The sequence below is a fragment of the Gavialis gangeticus genome, unplaced genomic scaffold, assembly GCF_001723915.1.
Source record: "Gavialis gangeticus isolate Ggan-Ray unplaced genomic scaffold, GavGan_comp1, whole genome shotgun sequence".
NCBI lineage: Eukaryota > Metazoa > Chordata > Crocodylia > Gavialidae > Gavialis > Gavialis gangeticus.
The window spans coordinates 18,676,072-18,700,623 of record NW_017729015.1 but is presented as its reverse complement, the minus strand read 5'-3'; the positions used below and the strand labels follow the sequence as shown (position 1 = coordinate 18,700,623).

Below are 24,552 nucleotides of genomic sequence, written 5' to 3'. Positions count from 1 at the left end.
CCAAGACAGAGACAGTCAGATGCACAAGCACCCATGTCATGAGTTTTGCCTGTCACCTGCTAGAGGTGCAGGGCCCCAGAAGCCCTGCACCGATCTCCTTGACAGCTGGCAGGTGTTGTGGCCACAGCAGGGGCTATCATCCCTGCAGCTTTCACCCTGCTGCGCCTTAACACACGCAGTGTCACCCATGTCATGAGTTCTGCTTGTCCACAGCTAGAGGTACAGGTTCCCCCAAACCACTGCACCTATCTCCTTGAAACTTGGCAGGCTTTGTGGCCTCTGAAGGGTCCACCATCTCTGCAGTTTTGACCCTGCTGTGTTTCTAGGGTCGGAAGGGACCTGAGCAGATCATCTAGTCCGACCCCCTGCCATGGCAGGAAGAGCACTGGGGTCAAATGACCCCAGTAAGGTGGTCGTCCAACCTCCTCTTAAAAACCCCCAGGGCGGGAGCCTGCACCACCTCACTTGGAAGCTGGTTCCAGACTCTAGCCGCCCTGACCGTGAAGTAGTGCCTTAGTTATCACCATATTATCTGAGCGCCTTCTACATAGCAATTAAGCAGGGGACTGGTATCCGTCACACTTGCTTTCTCATCCCCTTCCTTAGGGAAAGAAAAGTGCACGGGGATTTTTATTTTGGAATATGTTTATGACCCAAACTGCACACACATGCGTTGCTGGATGTTCGACCTTGCCTTCTGCCACAGAAATGCACCCACAGCAAGGCTTATGATAGTCCTTAGTGCCTGTGAGAGTTTGCTCCACATTTGTGGGCCGGGTTCCAAGAAAGCTCTCGTCACCTGCCCCAGCTTCCTCCTCTATGAAATATAACGAGCACAGGGGTTGTGATCCCAATAAAATGCTTGGAGATCCTAGCGTGGAAAGTTCAGTGACTGCAACGTGTTATTCATAACTAGAATAACTTCCTGGGTTAAGAGTGACTCAGCCTTGCAACATCCACTGTTCTTTGTTTTCAGCATCAAATGTTGCAATGTAATTTTCTAGAGACAGCTCTTAAACTCTGTTTAAAAGTGGGGAGGAGGGAACAATCTCCCTGTTTCCACCCAGCCTGTGAGAAGCAAGTTTGTGGAAGCAAAATCCTTCCTTTGGATCTGCGGTTTTTGGAAGTACTCAGCATTGAGAGTCCTTAGGGATCAGGGAAGGAGGGTGGTGCGTGGCAGTTAATCATTATGGATGAGGTTTCATCAGCACAAACCCCACCAGCCCACATTTGCACGTATCTAAGCTTGTGCATAGAGATAATGGTGTACAGAGGCATGTCAGTGGCTCAATTCCCTTTTGGAAGCCCTTTTTCCACTGCAATCACAAATCCGGTTGGGGTTTGAAATGTAAATATCTCCCGTGTCTGTACCGCTGAGAGAAGGGAACATTGCTGGCACCACCCTGGGAAGCTGAGCGGGCTGTATCCCAAGATGCTGCGGCTGGGGAAGACTCTCTGGAGGGCGGGTTTGGGTACCACTGGCTGACGTCTGCTCTGCAGATGGATGGGAGCAGGACCTGGGGGCCATGCACGTAGCTGCAGCCTGACACTGTGTGTGTTGCTGTCGCTGGAAAGGGCTCGAGGACTGGCAAGTACCAGCCGGCAGAGATGCGGGGTTATAACCGAGCTTGGGTTGACAGGAAACCTGCATTGCCAACTGTGCTATTTAGTAGTTGCTTGGAAAGCCACAGGAGTGGTCCCAGTGCAATACTCATCACCTTCTCCTCTCAGTGAGACACTGGTAGACCATGTCCCTAAAAGCTTTGCTGGTTTTTTCCTGCTCTGGATAACGTGGGGAAGTCTCCCTTTCCTGAAGAGAGCCATGGGGCTGCCTCATTCAGTGAGTTTATTTATGGCCCATTAACATGACTGAGGGAGGTTTTAAGACCGCTTATATTTAACCACTCCAGAGGCTTTGCAAAGGCCCAGCAGGCAGGATGACAACTTGCATCGTGGGATAGAAGGCAGGGGGCCAGGACATGGGATATTTCCTCCGAATGGGGAATAATTAGCCCATCTTTTTCCATCGTGACCTGTGTGTTGCAGTCCTAACTCCGGGAAATCATCAGGATCCAGGCTTCCAACGCTGTCCAATAGTGGGATGGAAAGCTGCATTGTCGTGACGTCTAGGAAAGCAGCACAAATTAAATTTCCACAATCACAAGCAGATATGCTGCATAGCCCCTCCTCGTCTAGCTATTTGTGGCATCCAGTGTGTGCTCCAGAAATGTGGGGGAAATGTGAGGGTCACGGCTAAGATATTTGCAGTAGAGTTATGCTTAGTTATTCAGGTTGAGCAGTATTTTACCAGTGGGATTTTTTTTTAATTAGGCTTTATCCAAACACACAAGCTGTCCTGCTCTTCAGATACCCTTGAAGTGATACATTCTCTGACTAGGGATGCAGTTTATCAGCGTAAAGGGGCTTATACCAGTATAGCTCTTTCTGAGATGTCAAGGCAGGCCGGCCCTGCCAGTCTCACCCCAGATCTTGAGCCAGGAATGCTTTAGCAATACAAGCCGACTGGCAGGCTGCATCCACAAAGCAACCATCGTGTGGACACAGCTGTGCCCGCAGAGCTGTGCCTTGTACTGCGACAGTAAATCCATCCCCAAGCAAAACAAGCAACACTGATAAGAACACAGCTTTGCACACGTGACTGTTCACACTACAGACTTGCGTTGTCGCAGCCCTGTGGTTCAAGGACCCTATCTAATCTCAGTCGTGATTTGACAGTTCTGGTGTAGAACTAGCCTTGAGTGGGGTTTTTTATCCAAGCATAGCTGCCTATAGACTCGGATTTATGCCAATATAATTATAGTAGCAAAAAAGAATGGCACCTCTCACTATTATAGGTATGCCAGTAACAACTGTAGATAGGGCGGCCTTGGGGTTTGAAACCATTGAGCTGATATCAGCTCCGGTCCTGGGGAAGGTGTCCGTAATAGGAAACAAATTGTGGAATTAGCCTGTTCCAGCGCTTCAGGCTGTCTAGAGACGATGCAGGATCTCCATTGTTGGAGGTGAAGAATGGGTTACACAAATGTTTGCTAGGGGTGGTCTCTAGGCATGCTGGATCCTTCCCAAATGTAAGGTGCTTGGACTCAATTTTGTGAGGTCCCCACCTGAATTTGTGTTATTTCCCTGATAATATTTTAGCGAGATTCATTGCATTGCAGTTTCTCTTCAGAACTGGGAGTCTCAGATCCTGGAGCTAGGAGGACTAGGCTGGTATCCAGAAGACTGTGGACAACTCTACAAGAAAATAGCTATGGGAGAAGCATCTCCTGAGCACCAGGTGGTCCATGATGGGCGTATTTCCTGAAGCAGCTCTATTGCCGTTTCCCACCAGTTGCTCTGGTCCTCTCTAGATTAGATGGAAAAGGTGTTCTCTGTACTGGGCTACAGTATCTCATTGGGTTACAACTGACTGTTTTATGATAGCTGTTGGGCTGTGTAATAGCAAATGGATGCTCCTTGACACTTCCTTCCTCTCACCTCCCTTCCCAGGACCCCTATTGAGGTATAGGAGTGATCTAAATGCAGAACTGGGAATCAGGAGCTGCTGGCTTCTTGTGCGAGCTCTGACACCAGCTCAGTCTGGGGCCTTGGGTGAGCCTCTTTCTCTCTCCTCTGTGGAAAGGGAAGGAAAATGTGGTGCACAAAGGGTGGGATTGATTTGCTAACCACCGTCAAGTGGTTTGAACATAAGAGCAGTGCAACTGCCTTTTTGTTGCTCTAGTATTTCCAGCCCTAGAAGAAGAACAGAAAAGTCTCCTTGTTTCTCTAGTTTGCAGATTGTCTTGTGCTGGTTTACAGTAAGTGGGGAGATTTCTTCTCCCTGCAAAACCGACCCAGTGCTCGGCGTGGGGATGACTTGATGCATTCACTAAAAGAGCGCTGTGGAGACAAAGGTGCCATTGCAACAGTGCCAGGGGCTTGCTTGGCACGTGTCAGGGTGTGGAGTATCCCAGCTGCATAGAGAGTGGTAATGTATCAGCTTCTGGAGTTCAGCTTCACAGGCCTGGCTCGCAGGAGCTGTATGCCAACCCGCAGCTGTCCAGCTAGGTCAGCGAAGCTGTCTCTTCCCAGAGCCGAGAGCGGCTGTTCCTCTGGCTTGGGGCAGAAGCACTGGTTGTCCCGTGTGTACGTCTGTCTCTGTATCAGATGACAGTCACGTGTTTTGGCTTGCTAACATTTCTCTTTTCTTGCCCTTATCTGCCTGCTGCAGGGTGATGCGCTCAGACCTGTCTCGTGTTCTGAGAAGTGAGGAGGGCAAAAGAAAGAAGCCAGCTTGCTCTGCATGGCCACGTGCTCTTCACTCAATCGTAACAGGAGAATTTAGGGAGGATTTAACAGTTTAATCAAGATGGGCCTGTCCGGTCTGGGAGGAAGGGAGTCCTCAGTTTAGCTACGGCTGTAATAATGCCCACAGCACCAGCCTGTTCTAAACATAGCTCTTGGTTGCATGGTCCTAGATCAGCGCAGCTGCCTGAGCGTGGCCTGGGTTTAACTGATGCTCATTCCAGATTGATTCCAATTTAACGCTATTAAATTGATTTGGCTGAATTGACGCAAAAATTGTTTGTTTGCAGTCTCACCGGCAAGCAAATTGGACACTTTGTGTGCTGTAGGAAGCCAGTCCACCAAGGACAGTTGTCTTTGGAGCCTGAGATCACCCTAAATTCAGTCATTATTTTGTGGGTAGACAAGTGAGGAAGGGTTTGGATTGGTCCAAAGACAGTTACTGAGCTAAATGAGCAGACTGTTTGGGTGAGAGTAATAAAGTGAGGAAAAACTGTTGTTGTCTGTTCAGGACTCGTCTGTAATCTTATAAGAACAAGCCACAAGTAAGATTTGCTGTCTGGTGTTTAATTGTCTGCTAAGTGTTATGGGTATCTGAGGTCCTTTCAGAGGCCTGTGGTTGAGACTGGAATCAGTCAAAGGAACAGTATTTGCATTTCTCTTTCAAACAGGAAATCTCCTTGTGTGGGCTTCCCGTTGAATTAGAGGTTGCTAGATGTGAGCTTCAGGGGGGTGGAAGGCACAGGACTAGCCGTGCTGTATATTAACAGACTTCTTCCTGAAATGCCAGCAGCCTCTGGCATCTCCAGAGCAGAGGACTTGGAGGCCTTTTTCTCCTGAATCTGTCTGCTACCAATGCACTCCATGCCCCCAGATAAATCGCTTCTCCACACTTAGTGCTTCAACTGCATGGATGTAATCAGTGCAGTTTGATTGCATTAACATGTGCTTAATGCCGAGACACTTTCACCCTTTTGGTCTGTGGACTGGAACAGGCTTTACAGATGCAAACAAATTCAGCCCTGGAGACTGGCAAGTGCCCCCCTCATTTCACAGTTTCTCAGTTACACCGAACATTGGCAGCCGAGCTGCGATCTCCTGATCCCCAGTCCTATGCCTTAACTGTCGTGGATACAAATGTCTCGGCTGATAGGCTTGCAAGCAGACATCACTTGTAGGACAATCAGTGGAGTTGTTGCTGCAGAGGTGAGAGCTGCACAGGCTGATCAGTGATGTGGAGTGGGTGTTGCAAGAACCCACACGGCTTGTAACACACCCTGCCTCCCCCAAGCATCTGCAGCAGGGCACAGCACATGATTGCTGTTTTTCTTGCTCTGAGCAAGGCTGCTCTAATGGTGGGTGGGTTGGGGGAAAGTAGTATGCTGCTGGCATTTTGTTCAGCTGTGGGGCTGCATCTTATCCACCCAACACGCAGTCCCATGCATGCCAGAACATAGACAATATTTCACAATATTTCACGTGCCAGCATAGGTCCTGGCATTGCATATGAATATGTATGCACAGGCTCAACTGTGCATACATACTCTGAGTTCTTGTGACTCAAACTTCTGAGTTTGTATATTTTACGAGCAGGTCTGGGCAGTGGAGGGCCCTGTGACATGGATACCCGCAACACAGGGCACCTGGGAAGGACAATTGCTGGAAAAGCCCTGGCCTTCCTTATAGGACTGGAAGGGACCTTTGTAGCCATCCAGTCCAGTTTCTTCCAGTTGCAGGTGACTGTATTATTATAGCCCTGTTTGTAAACACATCATGATTTTCCATCCCCTTATGCTAAGATGTTTCTGCTAAAATCATCCATCGTTGCATCTACCTGTTGAGAATATAGTAACAGATAAGGCTCTCAGGGCTTGGAGTCTGCCAGCTGTGCTCTCTCTTAAAGAAACGCCCCAAGCAGGGGAAGATGATCTGGTACTCCCCATGCCAGCAGCACTTTTCAGGCTCTACACCCGTCTATGGAGCTGGGCTGGTGGTAACTATCAGAGCAGAGCTTCACTAGCGAAGAAGGCAAAGCCTTCCTCACTTCCGTTCGGGGTAGAGGGACCCTGCCTGAAGTGCCAGAGAGACTGACTCACTGCCACAGGTATTCCTTTTTCTGTGACTCCTTGCACTGCTGTGTGAGCAATTAATGTGCAGAACAGAAACTCTCCTTATCTTGATTTAGCCTCTGGTCCCAGGTGGCAAGGAAGTGACACTTGTCCCATGTAGTTCCTGTTGCTGTGGTGGGGAAGGAACTGCAGCCAATATGACATTTTCTTCCTGTCTAGATGATTTCACTGTGAAACTCATCTGATTTCAAGATACACTCTGTTCCCTTCCAGCTCTTGCACTAAAACATCCTCAAACTTTTCCTGCCCCCTGAACCCTGCAAAATGAGCCATGTCCTGCTGATAGCTGCTGCCTGTGGATTTGTTCTCTGCTGTGTGCTTGGGTACAGCAAAATCACAGATTCACAGAAGTTTAGGGCTGGAAGGAAAGACTGCTGGGGTCAAATAACCCCAGCAAGGTGTGCGTTCAGTCTCATTTTGAAGATCTCCAGGGTAGGTGCAGAGAATATCTGGTGATCTGTTGCTTACCAAAGCTCATGCATCTCTGAATTAGTTGATAAGGTGCAACTCGGTCCTGCCTTCTAGGTGAAGAATGAGAATATGACCTCCTACTTGGGAAGGGAGGGGGTGAATGCAGTAGGTTAGGGCAGCTGATGAAACTATCAGACTTATTAATCCTGACACCTGTGCTATTTTGTCACCAGTAGAGGTGATGATTCAGGGATGATACTTCTGCCTGGGGGAATAGGGTTTGCTAAACTGGCTTGGTGTGCTCGAGGGGATTGACTGTATCGCAGCCCTGCAGGGCTTGGCCCCATTTATGGCCGGCCAGCTAAAATCAGCATTGTCTTCATCTTCTGTAGAAGGGCCTGGGCAGGCTGCTTTCTCAGACATGTTTGGCTCCTGTATGCACTGAGGTTGTTTCGTGCCAGGTGATGTGAAGCTTAGTTGAACAGCCCGCTGTACCAGGTACCCATTGACCTGGGAACATGGGGAAGCTCTCTCCCCAACAATTCACTAGTGGCTTTGTTTGCCATAGAAGAGGATGACCAGGAAGCATTTCTGTTGTTGGAAGGCAGGTCACTGTTTGAGCAAGGCTTGGATTCGTGAGCAGGTTTATTCTTTTTGCAGGCAGGTAGAGGCAGGAAAGCTAACAAGGGATCTCCCTGACTCCTGAGTGAAATGCAGTTGCATCCTGTCCTGCTGCCTTCCATGGGCATCCCTAATATTCACTGCAGAGTCCAGGCAGGCTTGGTACTTTGGATTGCTGCAAGGCCACTGATGGGCACCTACCGTTAATCCAGATGGATTTTCTCTGCTGTATTCAGCACTATGGGCCAAACGCTCAATCTGTGTAACTGCAGTGACATCGGTGGTACAATGCCAGATTCCATCATCTGGGGAACTTCCCTCCGTGTGAACAGGCCAAGGTGAACAGGAGCTAACAGGGCCGGCTTAGGGAGGAGGTCTCTCCTCCAGGGCTCTGCCCATGTCTAAACTCCATGGATGAACTGGCCTCAAAGGGGCAGTGGACTGAAGAGCTTCTTCATGAAGTGCAGACCCGTCTCTTTACCCTTCTGGATTGCACATTGCCCTGCCTTGCTTACACCAAAATGCAGCTGATCCAGCCATTTACTGTCTCCAGATAGCAGGAGCTGAATGGAAACTACAGAATAGCGTGTGGATGCTAATAGATCTTATCTACCTTCTGAATGAATGGGCCCACGCATGGGATTGTTCAAACAGTCCCCAGTCCGTTAAACTGGTTGAACGTGGCTGGAATAACAATGATTTGCTGCTTAACAGCCTAGGTCAAAGTTGAGGACGTCAGGAGTTCAGACAACTGGTTTCCTTGTGACTGATGTAGCCTATAGACTTTTTTTTTTTCCCTTTCCCTTCTCTGCCACCCACATACCTTTCTCCCCTCCTCCAGAGGAGACATGGGATCTGCAGACGTTGATTAGTGCTTTTATCTTGCCATTCAACTAACTCAGGAGAGCTGTGCAAATACATAGCTTTCCATTTTGCTGGCTGCTGAGGGTAATGCAAAAAAAAAGAAGGGTTGGGAGGGGGGCCCGAGTGAAATATTTTGTTAGATCCTAAACAAAAAGTGTTTCGAAAGGAACTCAGAAGTATAATGTTTAACTGGAAGCCAATTTCTAGGCATCCTGTCGTTTCAGACAGAGGAGTCAAAGCCACTGGAAGTCGAAGCTATTGGATTATTTCAGAACATTGTGTAGATTCCTTCCCCTCCCAGCAGCAGGAATAAACGGGTTGAAACTGGCACTGATCCATGAAGTTGCACAATGCTCCCGTCAACTTAAATGTGCATTTTTTTTGGTGGAAAAAGGCTTCATGCAACCATCCCCCAGTCCTCTGGGTCTAGCTATGATGAACTTGGTGCTTGGCTTGGCCCCGGCCAGCACACGTGCTGCCCTGGGGAGCAAAGCCTGCAGGGGAGAAAGATAAGGTGCAGGGGGGGTGAAGAAACCTGCTTAGTAGGTTCCCAGGATGTTGCAGGTTTGGGCTGGTCCCTCTTTAAATAAGGGGTTGGGGGATGGGATAGGTGATTATGTGCTTTGATGAATATAATTTCAGCCTTGCCTGAATCTCCTTCCCAGATGAGCTGAGCTGCGGTTTTGGTCTATTTTTAGGTGGAAATCACTAGCTGTTTAATTCCCGCAGGCCAAACCCAATCTCTGCCTGTGTAAGTAAAGGCATCCATGTCACTCTTGACTAGGTCAAGGTGCCGGGGTTGCATCTTTGCCTTTTTTTTTTCAGTTGAAGTGTACTGGATTGTTCTGCCTGCCCTCCTTTCTATGGAGGCAATTTGTGAGTTGAAACATCAGTTTGTAACATCCCCCCAGATCGTAATGCTGGAGGCCCTTGGTAGCTGTCAGCAAAGCCCGTGTTTGATTTATGGGATCTGCAACTGGTAAGCAGGTGGCTGTGCTGGCCCCTCGGAAGAGGCCATTGCATTGCTTTCTGGAGTAAGGTGTTTGCAACCCCATCAGCAGCCCTGGCTACGTGGAAGGCTTGAAATAGCTCAGGGCGAATCGCTAGGTTCCCTCTGGGGAAGTGCTTGCAGGCCTGGACTGAGGCATTGGTTGGACTGCAGCTGTGTGTGTCCAACCCAGGCAGCCATAACCAAGAGAAATGCTGGCTGTTTTGCCAGAGGGAGGGAGAGTTGCTGTTGGGCAAAGCACTGGCTGGAAAGGCAAGCTTGGGATTACGAGTCAGGAAGCAGCCTCCCTTCCTGCTGGGTTTTGGGGAGCAGGACTTTGGGCAGCTGCTGTGTCAATAACCAGGGATGCGCGGACAGGCATCATCCATCTGGCAAGAGATGCACTCTGTAAGGCCCCAACTAGCAACTCCTAGCTTGGGTTAGGAGGGCTGCAAGTACCATGAGCAGGTTTTCTAGGCTTGTAGTTCATCCAGGCCTGGACAGATTAGTTTCACACTACCTCCACCTTGTCAGCAGGAAGAGAAGCCCCAAACTCCCTCTGGATTTAAGAACCCCTCCTATATAAATGAATAATGGGGGTTTCCAAGTACTCTACCTTACCAGGGAGGGCTCTTCATCATAACGGGGATGCTGGAATAGGAATTCAGGTAGCAGGCATCCGGGGGATGGGAGCTCTCTGCTCCTGCTCTCCCCTTCCCCATCCACATCCCATTAGTGGAGCCAGGTGCTGGCTCCCAAGTGCACAGAAAGGCTGGGTGCCAATTAAGAGTAATCTCTTGCAGTTCTGCAGGGTCTCTGAACACTTGCAAACACTAATGAAGCCTCAGAGCTCTTGCTTACATTTAAATGGGGATGACAAGGGTGAAGTCACTGGCTCTTGGAAACTGTGAGTCAGCAGCGTTGGAGCTGGGAATAGAACGGAGGAGTCCTGAGGCCCAGGCCTCCCTCCACGTGCCAAGGAGCCTTCCTCGCTCCTGTACTACTACAGATGGCTCAGTCGGGAGTGTGTGATGCGAGACGACGCTTTGCTTCACTTGCATTTTCCTCTGTCCTCTCTGATGCTTGTGTGCCAGAGTTAGACCCTGTGCTGTCCTAAGGCAGCTCCAAAGTGTGCAACCATCACTTTGTGCAAGGTGGCACCTTTGCCCAGGTGGCCGGTAGCATCTCCTAGTGTAGGCTGGTGAGCCCTGGCAGTGGATGTGAGTGATGTGTTAGTGCGTCAGGCTGCAGGGGAAGGGGTTGGCAATAGGGAAGTGATCTTGTGCATGGAAATGGATGTGGACTGTCAGAGTCTCCAGCTGACCAGATGCAGGAAAAGGGGGAACGTTTGGGGGTGCAGGACAGCAGCTGGAGTGGGCCCGTGGTTCCCCAGGTAATAGAGGCCACGTGGTGTCGGTACCTGCAGTGGGTCAGGGTAACTGCTTTATCCGATGATTGCACTAGCTCCCATGTGTGATGTTCTCTGGGCCTAGGACTGGATCGTGATTCTCCATGACCAAAGTGACCACCTCCCTGTCCCGTTCATATAGGAAAGAAAGAACCTTCCAGACCTTATGGCAGCAGCATGGGATGTCATCAGGGACCTGAGACATGAGAGCGTGCAGAGCAGTCCCCGGTGAATGTTGGTGCTTTCTAAGGTCCAAGGAAAGCAGCAGCCTCATGCCTGGTTCTGGCTGGAGGGGCTTTGCCTGCTAACCCCAGCTCCCTCAAGGGTTAAGCTAGCCTTGCTAATAGGGTGTGTGTTGTACGAAGTCCCGAGGTGTGCACGCAGCTTCGCCTTGCTGGAGTGAGCTATCTGCAGTGTCCTTCAGAAGGGCAGCTCTTCTGAGCATGCTCCGCTCCCTATCTGCATGACTTCGTTTCCCAGCATCTGGTGCCTTTGCCCTGTGCCGTACCTGGAGCATGGATGGGATGGGCTCCACGATGCCTCCCCCCGCAGAGGCAGAGCCACAGGCCTGCTTTGGTAGCATGGCCACGTTTGCAGGGGCTGAACTACTCTGCTCGCTGCAGTTTTGCTGCAGACAAACTTTTTTTTTTGCTCCCTGTCCTGTGCTGTCTGTACCAGCTGGCTTTGCAGAGTCTGGAGGTGGAAGAAGTCTCCCGAGTGCGTGTTCTTCCAGCCTACGTTCAGGCTAACATCTCATTAACACCCCCCTTTGGAGTGATGCTTGCAGGGCAAGGGAGGACACGTGATTTCACTTTGCGGTGCTTGTTCCTTTTTTGGGCTGTGCGGTCTGTCTCTGGAGCTGTCCACTTGCATGCTGGAGTCCACAGAGGCTGTAATAAACTTGAAACTTTGGGAGTTTTATTCTGCAACAGGTCTGATGTCTAGGACCTCCAGCTAGTAACGCCGGAGGATCCCATCTACCTGTCCTTGCTCTTCAGCCCTCTTTGAAAAGGGCGATTGCTGTAAAATATCTGATCATTGCAAAAGCAGTGTGGCTGGGTAGACGGGTCAGACAATGGGGACTCTTGGATGCTTTTCCTCTATCCCCCCGCTCACTCTAGCAGGGTGGAAGTGTTGCTTTAGGCATTAGACTGCCTCTCTCTGCCTCAGTTTCTCTCTCTTGAATGTGAGCTAACCCATCAGAGATGCATGAAGACTGATGTGTGCAAGCTGCAGTACAGCAGGACTCGCTGTTCAGAGAACCCAGTCATGGAAGTGGCTGGCTGCAGGTGGCAGGGCCTGTTGTTGGACACTTACCCACCACTGATGGTTGCCTTTGGAGATGGCTTAATGGTTGTAGTGACAGCCTAGGACTTTGGAGGCCTGGCCTTATCTCTGCTTTGCCTGGAGTTGTGGCCTGGGTTATAAATGAGTCTGTCCCATCCAAGGGCTGCTAGGCAGCACTCCCTGCCTGTGCAAACTCTGCTCTCTCTAGCCACTTCCTCATTCTCTTTCTCCTCCCCTCTTCCTGGTTATTTGACTTTCCTGCTCATTTTGTTGGACTTGAAATCACGATAAGCCGCCTGAAGCCTGGCTTCTCCCCTTTGAGGAGTGGCAGGAACTCGCTGGTCCTGATAAACTGGCAGGCAGAAGTTAACAGAGCAGCTCCAACTGCATGGCATTTAAGTATCATGGTAATGTGCGTAGGGACTAGCACGGGGTCCGCCTAGCACAGCGTCCTGTCTTGGCCATCGGTGAGAGGGCTCCAAGGCAGGCCGAGGAAGCCCACAATGGCCGTGGCAGAGGAGGAGATTTCTTCCCGACTGCAGGCAGGGACATGGCTGGATGGTGCTGCTGAAATGCAAGGGCTGGCCTAGGGGCATTTCCACGTGCTCGTGTGTAACCGAGCAGCTTCTGAACACTTTCTGCAGGAGATCCCTTTCCGAACCGCCCTATGCGCATGGCTGCCACGTGATCTCGTGGCCGTGAGTTCCACAGAGTGGTCGTGCCCTGCATTAGACCCACCTGAAGTCTCCGAATATATCACCATCCAGTTTTGCTGGTGTGCTTTTATTCCTGTGCCAGTCTAGAAGAGGGGGACTGAGAACACAGACTCCCTTCTCCGTAGCCTGTGTGCAACTGCTGTTCCCGTTTCATCAGCTGCCACGTTTCTGCCCAGAGGTGGCTCCCTTTTGCTGCTGGGTGAACAATTCCTGTCTCCGACACAGCTAGCGGAGCACTGGTATTAAAGAGAGATTGCAAACTACAGGCACTAGACAGCCTGCCCTGCCTCCTGCAAGGCAGGGGTTTGGAATAGGAGGGAAGGAAATGCAGGCCCCTCTCTGAGTCTCTTTCCTGCTCCCATTCTAGTGCTCGGCTTCCCTTTCCTTTCCAGCCCCCTTCCTGCTCAGCATTGCTAATTCCATCCCATCTCCAAAGTGTGGCTGGATGCTTTCAGGCTTTGCAACTAGCTATAACCTGGGCTGTCGCCGCCAGCACCCCCAACAAGGATCAAGAGTCCCAATGCATCTGGTTCAGCTGGCCGTGGCCAGCATCTTGTTCTTACGTCTGTGCGTGGTTGTGGGGGGAAATAAGTGACCCAAACAGCCAGCTACCTGAAGGTCATGAATGGGTTGGGGCAGGGGAGAATGCCCCCAAACTGCCCCCAGGCAAGGCTATAAAATAGGACTGCCTGTGTCTTGGCTGCACTGCTGCAAACGTTAACTCTGGTTGCAAGATCACCCCTCCTATGCTGTGTTTTTCATCAGGAGCGCGTTAGCGCACTCGCTGGTTTTGAACGTGACCACAAAGCATGAGACTGGAGCTTTCAGTCTTAACACGCTTTTTTTCCCCGCTCCTATCGCCTTGGACATCCCCTGTCTCAGGCCTGAGACTCATCCTGAAAGAGACCTGGTCTGTGTTTTTCCTCAGGAAAAAAAAAAAGAAAGAAAATTTGCATCCCAGTTCTCAGAGTCATTAGAGCCGAGAAACAAAATGCCTTTCTGATTGCAGGCTGGCTGGAAGCGATCACTCGTGTAATGCCAATATTTGTATCTGCGGCCGCTGGATACAGCTGGTTTAGCCTCGTTCTCTGTAATGAAGACAAAAAGCAGGCAGGTCCGAAGGAAAGCAGATCTGTATCTCTTCAAAGTTACTCTGTTAGTAATAAATAGTTATGCAATAACTCATCTGCAGCTATCAAAGTGCTTTACCAAGGCCCTGATCCTGCGCCTGGTAGCGCACAACAGAATTGTCCGGTGAGCTCCCCAGGGACACGGCGCCCTGCACACGCCATCAGCGGTAGCATCTGGTTCTCAGTCACAAACAGCTTCAAAGGGAACTTTTGCCAGAGTTGAACAGAGCAACTTCTTTTTGTCTTTAAGTGGCATCCTGGAGCTAAGACCGCTGAGCACATTGGGCATCTGCAGATGCTTGCTGACTTGTGCTGTAAAAAAAAAAAAAAGAGAGAGAGAAAAAAAGCCTGCTTATTTCTACCCTAAGTTAACGATCTCAGTGTAATATCCCAGTGGAAAAAACTTAGTGTTTTCAATTTGATACGGCTAGTGAAGGGAAACCCAGATGGTGGGTTTTCTGTTTGATCTCCACCCTAGTAAACAAAACAAAAAAAATTAAATCTCTGCGTGTCTGGTCTCCATTTGGAAATTATATAGAGGCTGCAGTCTGGATACAAAAGCACTTTTTTTTTCCTCCAGAGAAGATGCATCCTTGGTACAATCCTGAATTGTTAAAAGCTTCTTTAATTTGAGGTGCTGTAATTTTCTCCTTGCCTTTAAAAGCTGATGGTGCATTTAATTCCCCTGAAGCTGAGATGGAGAAGCCTATTTAAGAAAGCCAGCTTCTCCTAAACCTGGTCCTGTTGTGTGTGGGTAATAGTTTCTCTGCCTCTGTCTTCCATAGACAGCTGCTTTGTCTGCGCATGCAGGATGCCTGACGTGGACAGGGGCAGTGTTTGCATAGAAACTTTTAACATCTGGATTTCCTTTCCTTGTTTGGCTGATTTTTTCGGCATCCTTGTTGACTTCAGCTTTCTTGCATTTAATAGTTTTTATGGCATTCGCTGTGGCTGCTTGCAAACGTCGCCGGCCCCAGGGACTTCTCCGCAGCGTTCCATCAGCAGCCGAAATTAGGCTGGAGCATTTCTGTGCGAGCTGGCTCCCTCTGTTCCTACTCCTAGCTCATTAGCACAGGAAGGCTGTTTATTCTTCCCCGTGCACCCAGCACGAGTCGCGTGGTAACTCCTGCTTACATGCACATCCTTCCCAGCTGGGGCTTTTAGTAAGGGACCTTCCAAAGCATCAGCCTCGTGCCTTTTGCTGCAGATGATAATGAAGCACTGCTTGGGACAAGAGGCTTTGGTATTTAACAGGTAGCAGCAATGGGCTCCTGTGGCACTTGCGTCCGTGCAGAAGAGGCTGGTAGATCGGAAGGGCTTTGGGGCTTGGACTGTTTTGTTGTCCCGGATCTGTGCAGTGCTTAGCGTGAAGGGGCTTCAGTAAAGTAAAGGTGCTACTTCAATCTGAATACTTTCCCTGGATCACATATGCACAACATGCTCTTCAAGCCACTGTGCCCAGTGTTTTTCATCCTGTTCCCCAAGGTGTTTGAAGAGCAATGTGACAACCACCCCTGGCAGGAAGGGAAGGGCACAAGGTGCAGAAAGAAGGGAGCGTAGCAGACACCAGGCAAATCCCCTCTGGGTTAAGCTATGGAAGAGATGGAAAAATAGCTGTGGTTGATGCCCCTGCCCTGTACATTCCCAAGAGGAGCTGCTGTGAGCAGAGCAGACGCTGGGTCCAGAGCAAAGGGGCTTGGAGGAGGGGGTCCCCTGGATGAAGCAGCTGGGGCTAGAGCCTTCCTCTCAGCGAGGGATGGATGCGTTACGCTCCCCTCAGACATACAGCACACACCAAGAGCCAGCAGGGCTGGGAGCTCCCAGCAAGGGGGCATTTCCTTGATAATAGGATGACATGATATGGAGGGGGTGCTGGGAGCTCTGGTGTCCTGAGCCAGCTTCATCGTGGCACGTTGGACCAGCTTACATAGCTCCCCAGCTATTGGGTACCAACCTTCATCTTCCACATTCCTTGAAATCAGCTCTCAACCTTCACCGAGTCCCTCTCGGAGGCGAAGCAGTGGGGGGAATCTTATCCCCACTTTATGGATGGGAAAGCTGAGGCATGGAGGTAAAATGACTTCCTCGTGGTCCCATGGGCAGTCAGCATCAAGGCTGAGATTAGATGGCAGGTGCTGTTTGTTCTCAGAGCTTGGTAACACGTCCCCGCACTGTATTGCTGCACTGCAGGGACTGCTCCCACCCACTCGCCTCTGTGCAACATTTTGCATCTGCTCGTTCCCGTTCCATACCCCTGGAGCCACAGTGAGATGGGCTGAGGCTCCTTGCTCCCTGTGGCTGGCTGGCGGGCTGATATGGGAAATCGTGATGATGGCATCGCAGCAGTAGACAGATAGAAATAAACTTTCAAATGCTCTAAAAATACTGGAGAGAGAAGAGGGGAGGGGAGGGGAGGGGAGAGATGTGCAGAGATTCAGTAGGATCAGAAGCATAATGAAGACATAGCCCCTGTGAGTTTATTTTTAAGGCCTCACAAAAAGCCTGTAAATGTTTCACTTGCATTTGCTTATGAATGTTCCCGTCTATCCGAGTCCCCGGGGACCTAGCAGGAGGTGCTGGATGACTGGCACTGGGTTTTATCTGTGCTTGGGTGTATTTCGCCAGTGTCGACGGAGGGGCTGTGCAGCGAGTGGGACGTGCTGCCGTGGGTGGCTCAGGTAGAGCTGAGAAATGCTGCCTGGGGTCCTGCACCAAGCGCTGGGGCCTGGGCACCATAATGGGAGTAGGGCCTGCGTGGGCTCCGGCCCCGTGCCTAGTGTGGTGGGCAGGAACCGGGGTTGCTGGCCTCTGTCCTAAAGCCACAGGGCCAGTTGTGCGGCCAGAAGCCCCAGCAGGAGCTCACCCCCTCCTCCGGCTGCAGGTTGAAGCCGGGTCAGTTCTCACAGCCCTGGCGCTGCAGTCTGTTCCAGCTCAGCGTGTCTGCTGGAGGAGCCGGATCCGTTCCCACGCAGCTCCTTCCAGTGCCCCCAGCGGATGCAGCGAGGGAGGGGGAGTCCTTCGGCCTCCTCCTCCCTCCCCCCTCCCTCCTAGGCTGCCACTGGCAACGGCAGAGCAGGTGTGCGGAGGTGAACCGCCACCGCCTGGAAGCTGTTCTGGCAAAGGTGCCCCTTGAGGGGTGGTGCCGGGGGAGACCGCATTCGACACGGGGCACAGAAGCGCTGACCTTTCCAGTCTCTGGATCGGGGGGCTGGAGGGACCTGAGGGCATGACAGAATCTGGGCATAAACTGGGACCGGGTGGTCTCTTGGCAGAAGCCGAGTAGCCTAAGCTCTCCACCTGGCAGAAAGCTAGCCCCCAGCCCTGGCTGGCCCCAGGGCAGGATGGGCAGCGTGCAAAGTGTCTGCGCTCTCCTCCATACCTAACAGCCCTGCATGCAAGCTCACCTGCCTTGAAGTCGGTGCCTAGCCCATATGACTGCCCCTCTGCTGGGCCATCTCTGCCCCCACTCCCACCAGTGTCCCTGGAGCTCTACGGTGGCTGGCTCTCCAGTGGGTAGGCTGGGAAGGAGCCCTCCCCTGGGAAAAGCAGCTGAGCGGCTCTGGGATATGAGAAATGAAAGACATTTGGCTGGGATGGTTTAGCTGGGGCTGGTCCTGCCTTGAGCAGGGCGTTGAACTCAAGGGCCTGTCTTTTCTGTTTCTGTGATTGCAGTAGCAGCCAGGAGCCCCTGGCTGGGAGCTCTGCTGCGTACGGTGCTGTACAGACTTGGAGCAAAAAGTCCATTCGCTTCCGAGGCTCCACAGAGACTGAACATTTAGACACCTTCCCTCGCTAGGAAGGTTTTCTTTCTTTGCCACATTGCTGGGAACAGATGGTGCCTCCGCAAGCTCGGAAGGGAGTTGAGAACAAAGTGGCCAAGATGCTAACGCAGCTCTGCCATCTCTCATTTAAAATCAGCTCCTGCGCCAGGCAACGGGAGGGCAGCAAAGCTGCCTCACTGTGACAAAAAGAGAAGTCCTGGGTATTATCCAGGGAATTACAGATTTGAAATCCTTCTGTCAGCATCGAGGGAAAGTGGCTGACATGATAGCACGGTAAAATGTCTTTTAACCGGAGCGCCAGTCTAATCCCATCTCCAGACCCCCACAGTGCTGGAGGGAATGGGGGGGCAGTGGGGGTGGCTGGAGAAGGTGGGTGTTGGGGACCCAGACCCACTTCTGTGTCCCAGCCCCTCCTGTCAGGCACAGGAGGGACTAATACAGGTCCCCCCTGTTTGAATACAGGTTCGGCTGCTTTCCCCCTACCAGAGGTGATGCAGGGGATGGCTGCTTTTTTTTGCTGTGCTCCCTAGTGCCAAGGGCTGCTATAAGCGTGAGCGCTAGAGGTGCTGGGAGACTGGCATCCGGGGAGGTTAATAAGCAGGTGTTGCTAGCACTTGGCCGAGCTCCTTTTGTCCCTGTGTAGCGTGGGCGGTGCCTGGCACCGCGAGAGGAAGACGGGTGCACACGCGGGTACACGCTCGATTGCTCTCATTAGCTGAGTGGCTGCAGCCAGCCACTGGGGCTGTTCTTGCACTGGACTGGGGTTTAACCCCATGCTGGGGTGGCCTTGTCTTGCCGTGGCTGCAAAGTAGCTCCTGCCTGTAGAAATTCCCAGCTTCTGCTATTTCCTAGCCTGGGAGTAAGCATGGAGGACCTGGGCTGTGCCAGTGCTCCTGCTGGGACTCAAAGCCAGAGGGTCTTGCCCCTTTGCTCGGGGTCAGACCGATGCTGCACGGGGGGCAGGAAGGAATTTGCCCCCATGGTCAGGCTAATACAGACTGTGGAGGGTTTGCCTTCCTCTGTAGCAGAGGCATGGCCGGGGATCTCCTGAGAGTATATTAAAGACCTTTACATTGGCTGCCGCGGTTCCCCTGCTCGACCTGTGGCAGGCTCTGGCGTTACGTCTTGTGTTGTGTCAGGGTTGGCAGTGGTTTTACGAAGAGGTTAGATGATGGATGTGTATGGGGTTGGCTTGGATAGGGCTGATCCTGCCTCAGGCTGGGGGCTGGATTGGATGACCTCTGGAGGTCCCTTCCGGCCATGTTTCTCTGCACTTTCTGTGCCAGGTCATGTTAGTCCCGTTGCTCGTTTTACAGCAAGGGGAAACTGAGGCACAGAGAAGGTTTGGGGCGGTTTGCCCAGAGAGAGCAGCAGTGCCAGGGATGGCCCCCAGCTCCCCAAATCCCAGTCCAGTGCCTTCGCTGCGAGGTGATCTTTCCTTAACGTACCAAACGCACATCTTGCAGCTGGTGGTTGCTGACAGCGCGGGGAGAGGAAGGGCTGCCTGCTGTGACATGGATGCCGTGTTCTCTTCTCCCCAGGTTTCCACGTTATTCCCTCTGTGTCCAACATCGTGCCGGAAAGCTGCCTGCTCATTGTGGTGGGCCTCCTGGTTGGGGGGCTCATCAAAGGTGTAGGCGAGAGCCCCCCCATCCTGAACTCCGAAATCTTCTTCCTCTTTCTCCTCCCACCCATCATTTTGGACGCCGGCTACTTCCTGCCCCTGCGCCAGTTCACAGAGAACCTGGGCACCATCCTCATCTTCGCTGTGGTGGGGACGCTGTGGAACGCCTTCTTCCTCGGCGGGCTGATGTACGCGGTGTGCCAAATCGGCGGCACCGGCCTCAATCACATCGGCCTGCTAGCCAACCTGCTCTTCGGCAGCATCATCTCGGCTGTGGACCCCGTCGCGGTGCTCGCCGTCTTTGAGGAGATCCACATCAATGAGCTCCTGCACATCCTGGTGTTTGGGGAGTCCCTGCTCAATGATGCTGTCACCGTTGTAAGTAAAGTGCTCGCACGTGGGCAAGGTCCTGAGACCCATGGAGCCCCGATGGTGCCGGGCTGGTGGGAGCAAGCTGGGAGGCTGTAGAGTCTCTGTTGCAATGCGGGGTGGATCCTCTGCTGACCCTGACTCTCCTTTCCAGCCCTGGGGCAGAAGCGTTGTATTAGCTCAAGCCCCATGGACTCGAGTTGATCTAGCCTCCTCCAAGGTTTCATAGGTCTTTTTGCTAAGGGGTGGGAGAGAAAGCCCTCTCCTCTTCATCACACAGAGGGGGAAGCACTTAGTCAAAGAGCCTCTGCCCACAGCCACTAAACTCAGGTCTCCACTGGCAGGGCATGGCTGCAGTCAGGGCTGAGATGTGAGGTGCCAACAGCAGTAATACTCATGCAATGTTCACTCCCTTGGAGCACTCCAGGTGAGGTGAGCATGCAGGGCAAGACAGCTTGCTGTGGTCGGTAAGAGCCCTGCCCTGCAAGGAAGGACCTCACTGATCTCCCTTCACTGTTGCAGCCGGATAGGAGGGAGCAGAGCCCAACAGGAAGCAGAGCCTTGCTGGGCGTCACTTGGCACCGAAGCAGCAGGCTCCGCTCCACCTCCCAGCACTTTCCCCCGTAGGAGCACTCTCCGGCTGGAGTCCAACCCTCTGGAGCTCTGTGTTTCTTTGCATGCGGTTCCTCCCCTCCCCTGGGTCTCGGCAGGGCCTGGCACATGCCACCCGGGACAGGGGTCTCTCATTTCTCCCCCTCTCTATTGCTAAGATCTCTGCTATCTGGGTACACCAGCTCTTTATATCAATTTAAACATCAGAGCAGACATACATGCTGTAGAGCACCTCTGAGTGTCCCCACCACCAGCAGTCTGGGGGATTTCTTGTAGCAGCTGTATAGAAATGCTGAGCTGTCAGATGGAGGGCAGAACTGCCAGCCTAGCTAAACCCTCCCACAAGGACATGGGAAGGAAATGGGAGCAATTACTTTGCTTGGTGCTGCTGCCTGGATCCGGCAACCCACACCCCAGTACCAACCCTCCAGGGCAGAGCTCGCCAGGGGCTTGGATGATCTGCCCAGCCGGTGCAGGGTCCATTTGTGAACTGAGTTCAGTGCTCCTGGGTGCCCTGTGTCTGGCTTGGAGCAGCAGTAGTGATTCCTGGTATACAGGGCTCACTAGCAGGCATGTTGGCCGTGGCAGGGGGCTGAGCACTGATTGTTCTGGGAAGGGTGCGGAGAAATTTGTTTGATCAGATACAGACCAAAGGGAGTGTGTAGGTTTGGGAATGCCCAGAAGTTTGCAGGCCTTGCCTAGGACTTGGTATTGGTCTTGGAGGCATGACAATCCCATCCCCAGGTCCAGGTATAATAATGGACTGATACAGGCACCTGCAGGAGAAGGCAGGCAGCTGAACCAGGGTCCCTGCAAGTCTCTCCAAACAGGTCCCTCCTGCTGTCACTAGATCCCAGGGCCAGGAGATCTTGGCTGCAGGGATCTCTCAGGTCCAATGTCCTCAAGCATCCCATAGCCATGTAGACACATCCTGTGGGTCTCCCCGTCCCGGGACCAAAGCTGTGCTGCTGCAGTGCTGCATGGGGCAGTCCCACGTAGAGCTGCTAAGAATACACTGCAGCGACCTGTTGGCTCTCTACACAGTAGAAAGCCTGGCAAGCACTGCCCATGCAACATGTTTCTCTTGGAGATGGATCACACACTGAGGAAGATGACAAGCCCTCTGCTTATCTGGAGGAAGTGTTGTGTTGCCGAGCTGTGGTCTGGGCTTGAGGCAGTCAGTCAGCCCATGAAGATGCTGCGAGCACCGCTTCACACAGGGCTTGTGAGAGCCCGAGCAAGAGAGCTCTGCACCAGAAGGAAAGCACCCCACCACATCCTCTCTGGGAGGCCTCTGCGATGAGCTGGCATGAGGCCTCATACCAGAACCTGGATTGTCATATTCAGCCTCCAGCTTCGTCCCTTCGTTATGCCATGCCCTAGGTGCGCCTGTGACCACTGTGACGATCTGCCTACACCTGGACATGTGCTGCATGTACATGTCCAGCCCTTCCCTGGGTCCTGGGGCCCAGTGGGTTTCTCTTGGAGCATGTGCAGGGTGGGAGCATGGCTCACTCACCCCATCTCTGTGAGGCAGGTGGGCCCTCCACAGGGACTCATTCTGCTGCTCCCATTACTTAGCTCATTGCACCATCCACCAGTTCTGACCAGGGCCCGAGTTCAAGTCATGCTGAAGCTGTGTCCTGGCTCAGGGTGCTGCAGTACCTCAGCCCCTAATAGAAAAGGAAACTGGAGTTTAATGTGATACTTGGGGTAACAGACTCTTCCACCAGGCGAGGCGCAGGGAACATGGCCTTGGAGAGCTCCTGGCAGGGCAGAAATAGCACAGCCCCACAGAGCCGAGCAGCAGCTTCCCACTCCCTGGCATGTGACTCTGGCCGTGGGGTTTCTGCAGGATGTTGACTCCTTTCTAGTCCCTCTCTACAGCCTTTAAACCCCAGTTTTCTTGTGCCTTGTGGCTTCCCCAGTTATTATCAAATGTCCTGTCAGCTGTTTGCAGTCCACAAAGAGCAGCCAGGACCTGGTGGGGAAGTGAAAAGTGACACGTGCTCTACTCTGCCCTGGACTCCCCACCCTGCCAGCCTGCAGGAATACCTGGCTGCCTTCTCTCATGTTGGTAAGATCCCAAACATGGATAAAACCAGGCTTGTGGCTCGCAAGAGCTGCCTCTCATGAAGATGCTTTAGCCAAGCATTGGGATCCTGCACCTGGGGTCTCGGCCACCATTTGAAAACGTCCCTTGGCACCTAGCTGGCTGGCTGGTGCTCCAGCTGGAAGCAGCCACCGCTGTACTGCAGTTCCAGCTGTGGAGCTGCCTTTTTAGCTATGAGATGGCATCTCTTAACTGGGCATCTGGTCTCAGGTCAGCTGTGCGACCCAGGGCTGCTCCCAGTTCTCCAGTCCATATGTACCTCCAGCTGGCACTTGGCAAGTCCCCCCAGTTTCCTCTATCTTGTCTACCGAGACTCTAAGCTCCTGGGATCAGAAGCCCTGCCTCACTAGGCCTGTACAGCCCCAAGCACAGGGAAGCCCTGGCCAGAATCCCATCCAGATTTCCGGCTGTGCACAGTCCCCCTGCTCACAGGGTGCTAAGGTCAAGCAGAGCACCAGAAAACCAGATGGGAGTGTGCCCCCCCGAGGGCTGGCCCCTTGCCCCTCCCCAACTCTGTCCTGAAGTGTGATGTCTTGTCCCACAGAGCAGCTGCTAACATTTTTGCATGAGGTTTGATTAAGCAAATGCTCTAGGGCTGCAATCTCCACAGGGTGTGCACCCTTTGGCAGGGAGCCGGGGGCATGGATATGGCCTGTGGCATGTTGAATACAAAGGCTCAGGTCCTTTGATGTGGGTCTTACAAAGGCTTCTCAGGCAAGATCCTGCTTTCCTCATGTGGTGTGGGAGTGCAGCTGCCTCACTGAAATGACCCCTGGCCCTGTCTCTCTCCTCACCCCTCCAGGTGCTCTACCACCTCTTTGAGGAGTTTGCTAACATCAAACAAGTGACCATCATCCACATCCTCCTGGGCTTCATCAGCTTCTTCGTGGTGTCCCTGGGTGGTGTCTTCATCGGCATCATCTACGGGATCGTTGCAGCCTTCACCTCCCGCTTCACCTCCCATATCCGGGTCATCGAGCCCCTCTTCGTCTTCCTCTACAGCTACATGGCTTACCTGTCGGCTGAGCTCTTCCACCTCTCCGGCATCATGGCGTGAGTAGCACCCAGTACCAACCCCTGGCATGGGCATGCTGCCCTGGCTTGGTTAGGGCATGAAGCTGTGCTAGGGCCACATCCAAGATGGGGCTGACCTGCTATCTAGCTAAGCCAGTTTGTAGCCTCTGACTTCAGAGGGAGGTGCAAGAAACCCTGCTGTCAGCCATAGTGGTGCCTGCTGGCACGTCCCTTGCTGACCATTCACATGATCGCTGCCAGGGAGCCTTGCTGCTGAATCCCTCAAGCTGTTCTTAAGCATCTGGAGTCTAAGCCAGAATCTAAGCACTGTCTTCCAGGCCAGGGGTCTCTCAGCACATACCCAGGTTGTAGCCCACCTGCCTGGTTCCTCAACCTGGGAGCTGGACCCCTCCAGCTACCTGTCTGTCCCCAGCATCCTGTCCTGACTCTTTGAGCTTAGACATGCCCTTTCCTAGAACCTGGCCAGAGGCTGGAGGCTTCTGGTTCAAATTGTAACCCTTCAGGAAGTACCTGACAGCTGTAAGCAAATAAACAGGTGGACATGAGGGGTTTGCCCTGGAGTTTCTAGGTGCACAAGAGGTTGTGGATCCCACAGTCTGCCTAGGAGCACTGCCCTGCTAGCCCCCCCTGCCCTCTGGAGCCCTGATGGGATTTTCCCTGCTGCAGGGACTGAAGATGGCTGAGAGCAAACTCAGTGCTCAGCTCTGCTCCTTTCTTAGGGGACCCCCATGCCAGTCTGCTAGTGGAGGCACCACACCCAAGGCATGCTCAGAGCTGCTGTCTGTGTCAGTGCCCCCAGGCATGGGAGGATGCAGCCCCCATCATTCCTTGCAGTAGCTCCCGTGTGTCTGCTCTTACCCTGTAGGGAGCATGAGGGAGTGCATCCCTTTGAGTATAGCGTGAGAACCCCCCGGGTGCTGCAGGAGAAGCATGCGCATCTTGGCACTGACTGCAGAGGCGCGTGCGCTCTAAGCGATCTCGTGGCACATTGCTGATGCAGTCGTATGCAAAAGTCCAGGGTGGATTGTAGCCTGGCGCTAGCCTCCCTGGGGAATTGTGGTCCCCGTGGAGAGGAAGAGCAGGGGGGACAGCAAACCCCAGGCAATAAAAAAGGAGGCTGCAGTTGGAGCTGCACAGAGCTCCGCACCTTGGACAGAA

General features: G+C 52.6%; 1 protein-coding gene across 2 annotated transcripts in view; it reads left to right on the top strand.

The window, feature by feature from the left end:
* The window catches only part of SLC9A1 (solute carrier family 9 member A1), a 56,404-nt gene that overhangs the window by 12,514 nt on the left and 19,338 nt on the right, over window positions 1–24,552 (top strand). For both annotated transcript variants that reach the window (XM_019512495.1, XM_019512494.1), the window contains exons 3-4: window positions 19,183–19,643; window positions 23,162–23,412. In XM_019512495.1, the coding sequence (XP_019368040.1) occupies window positions 19,183–19,643; window positions 23,162–23,412 (712 nt within the window). The remainder of the gene's footprint in view (window positions 1–19,182; window positions 19,644–23,161; window positions 23,413–24,552) is intronic.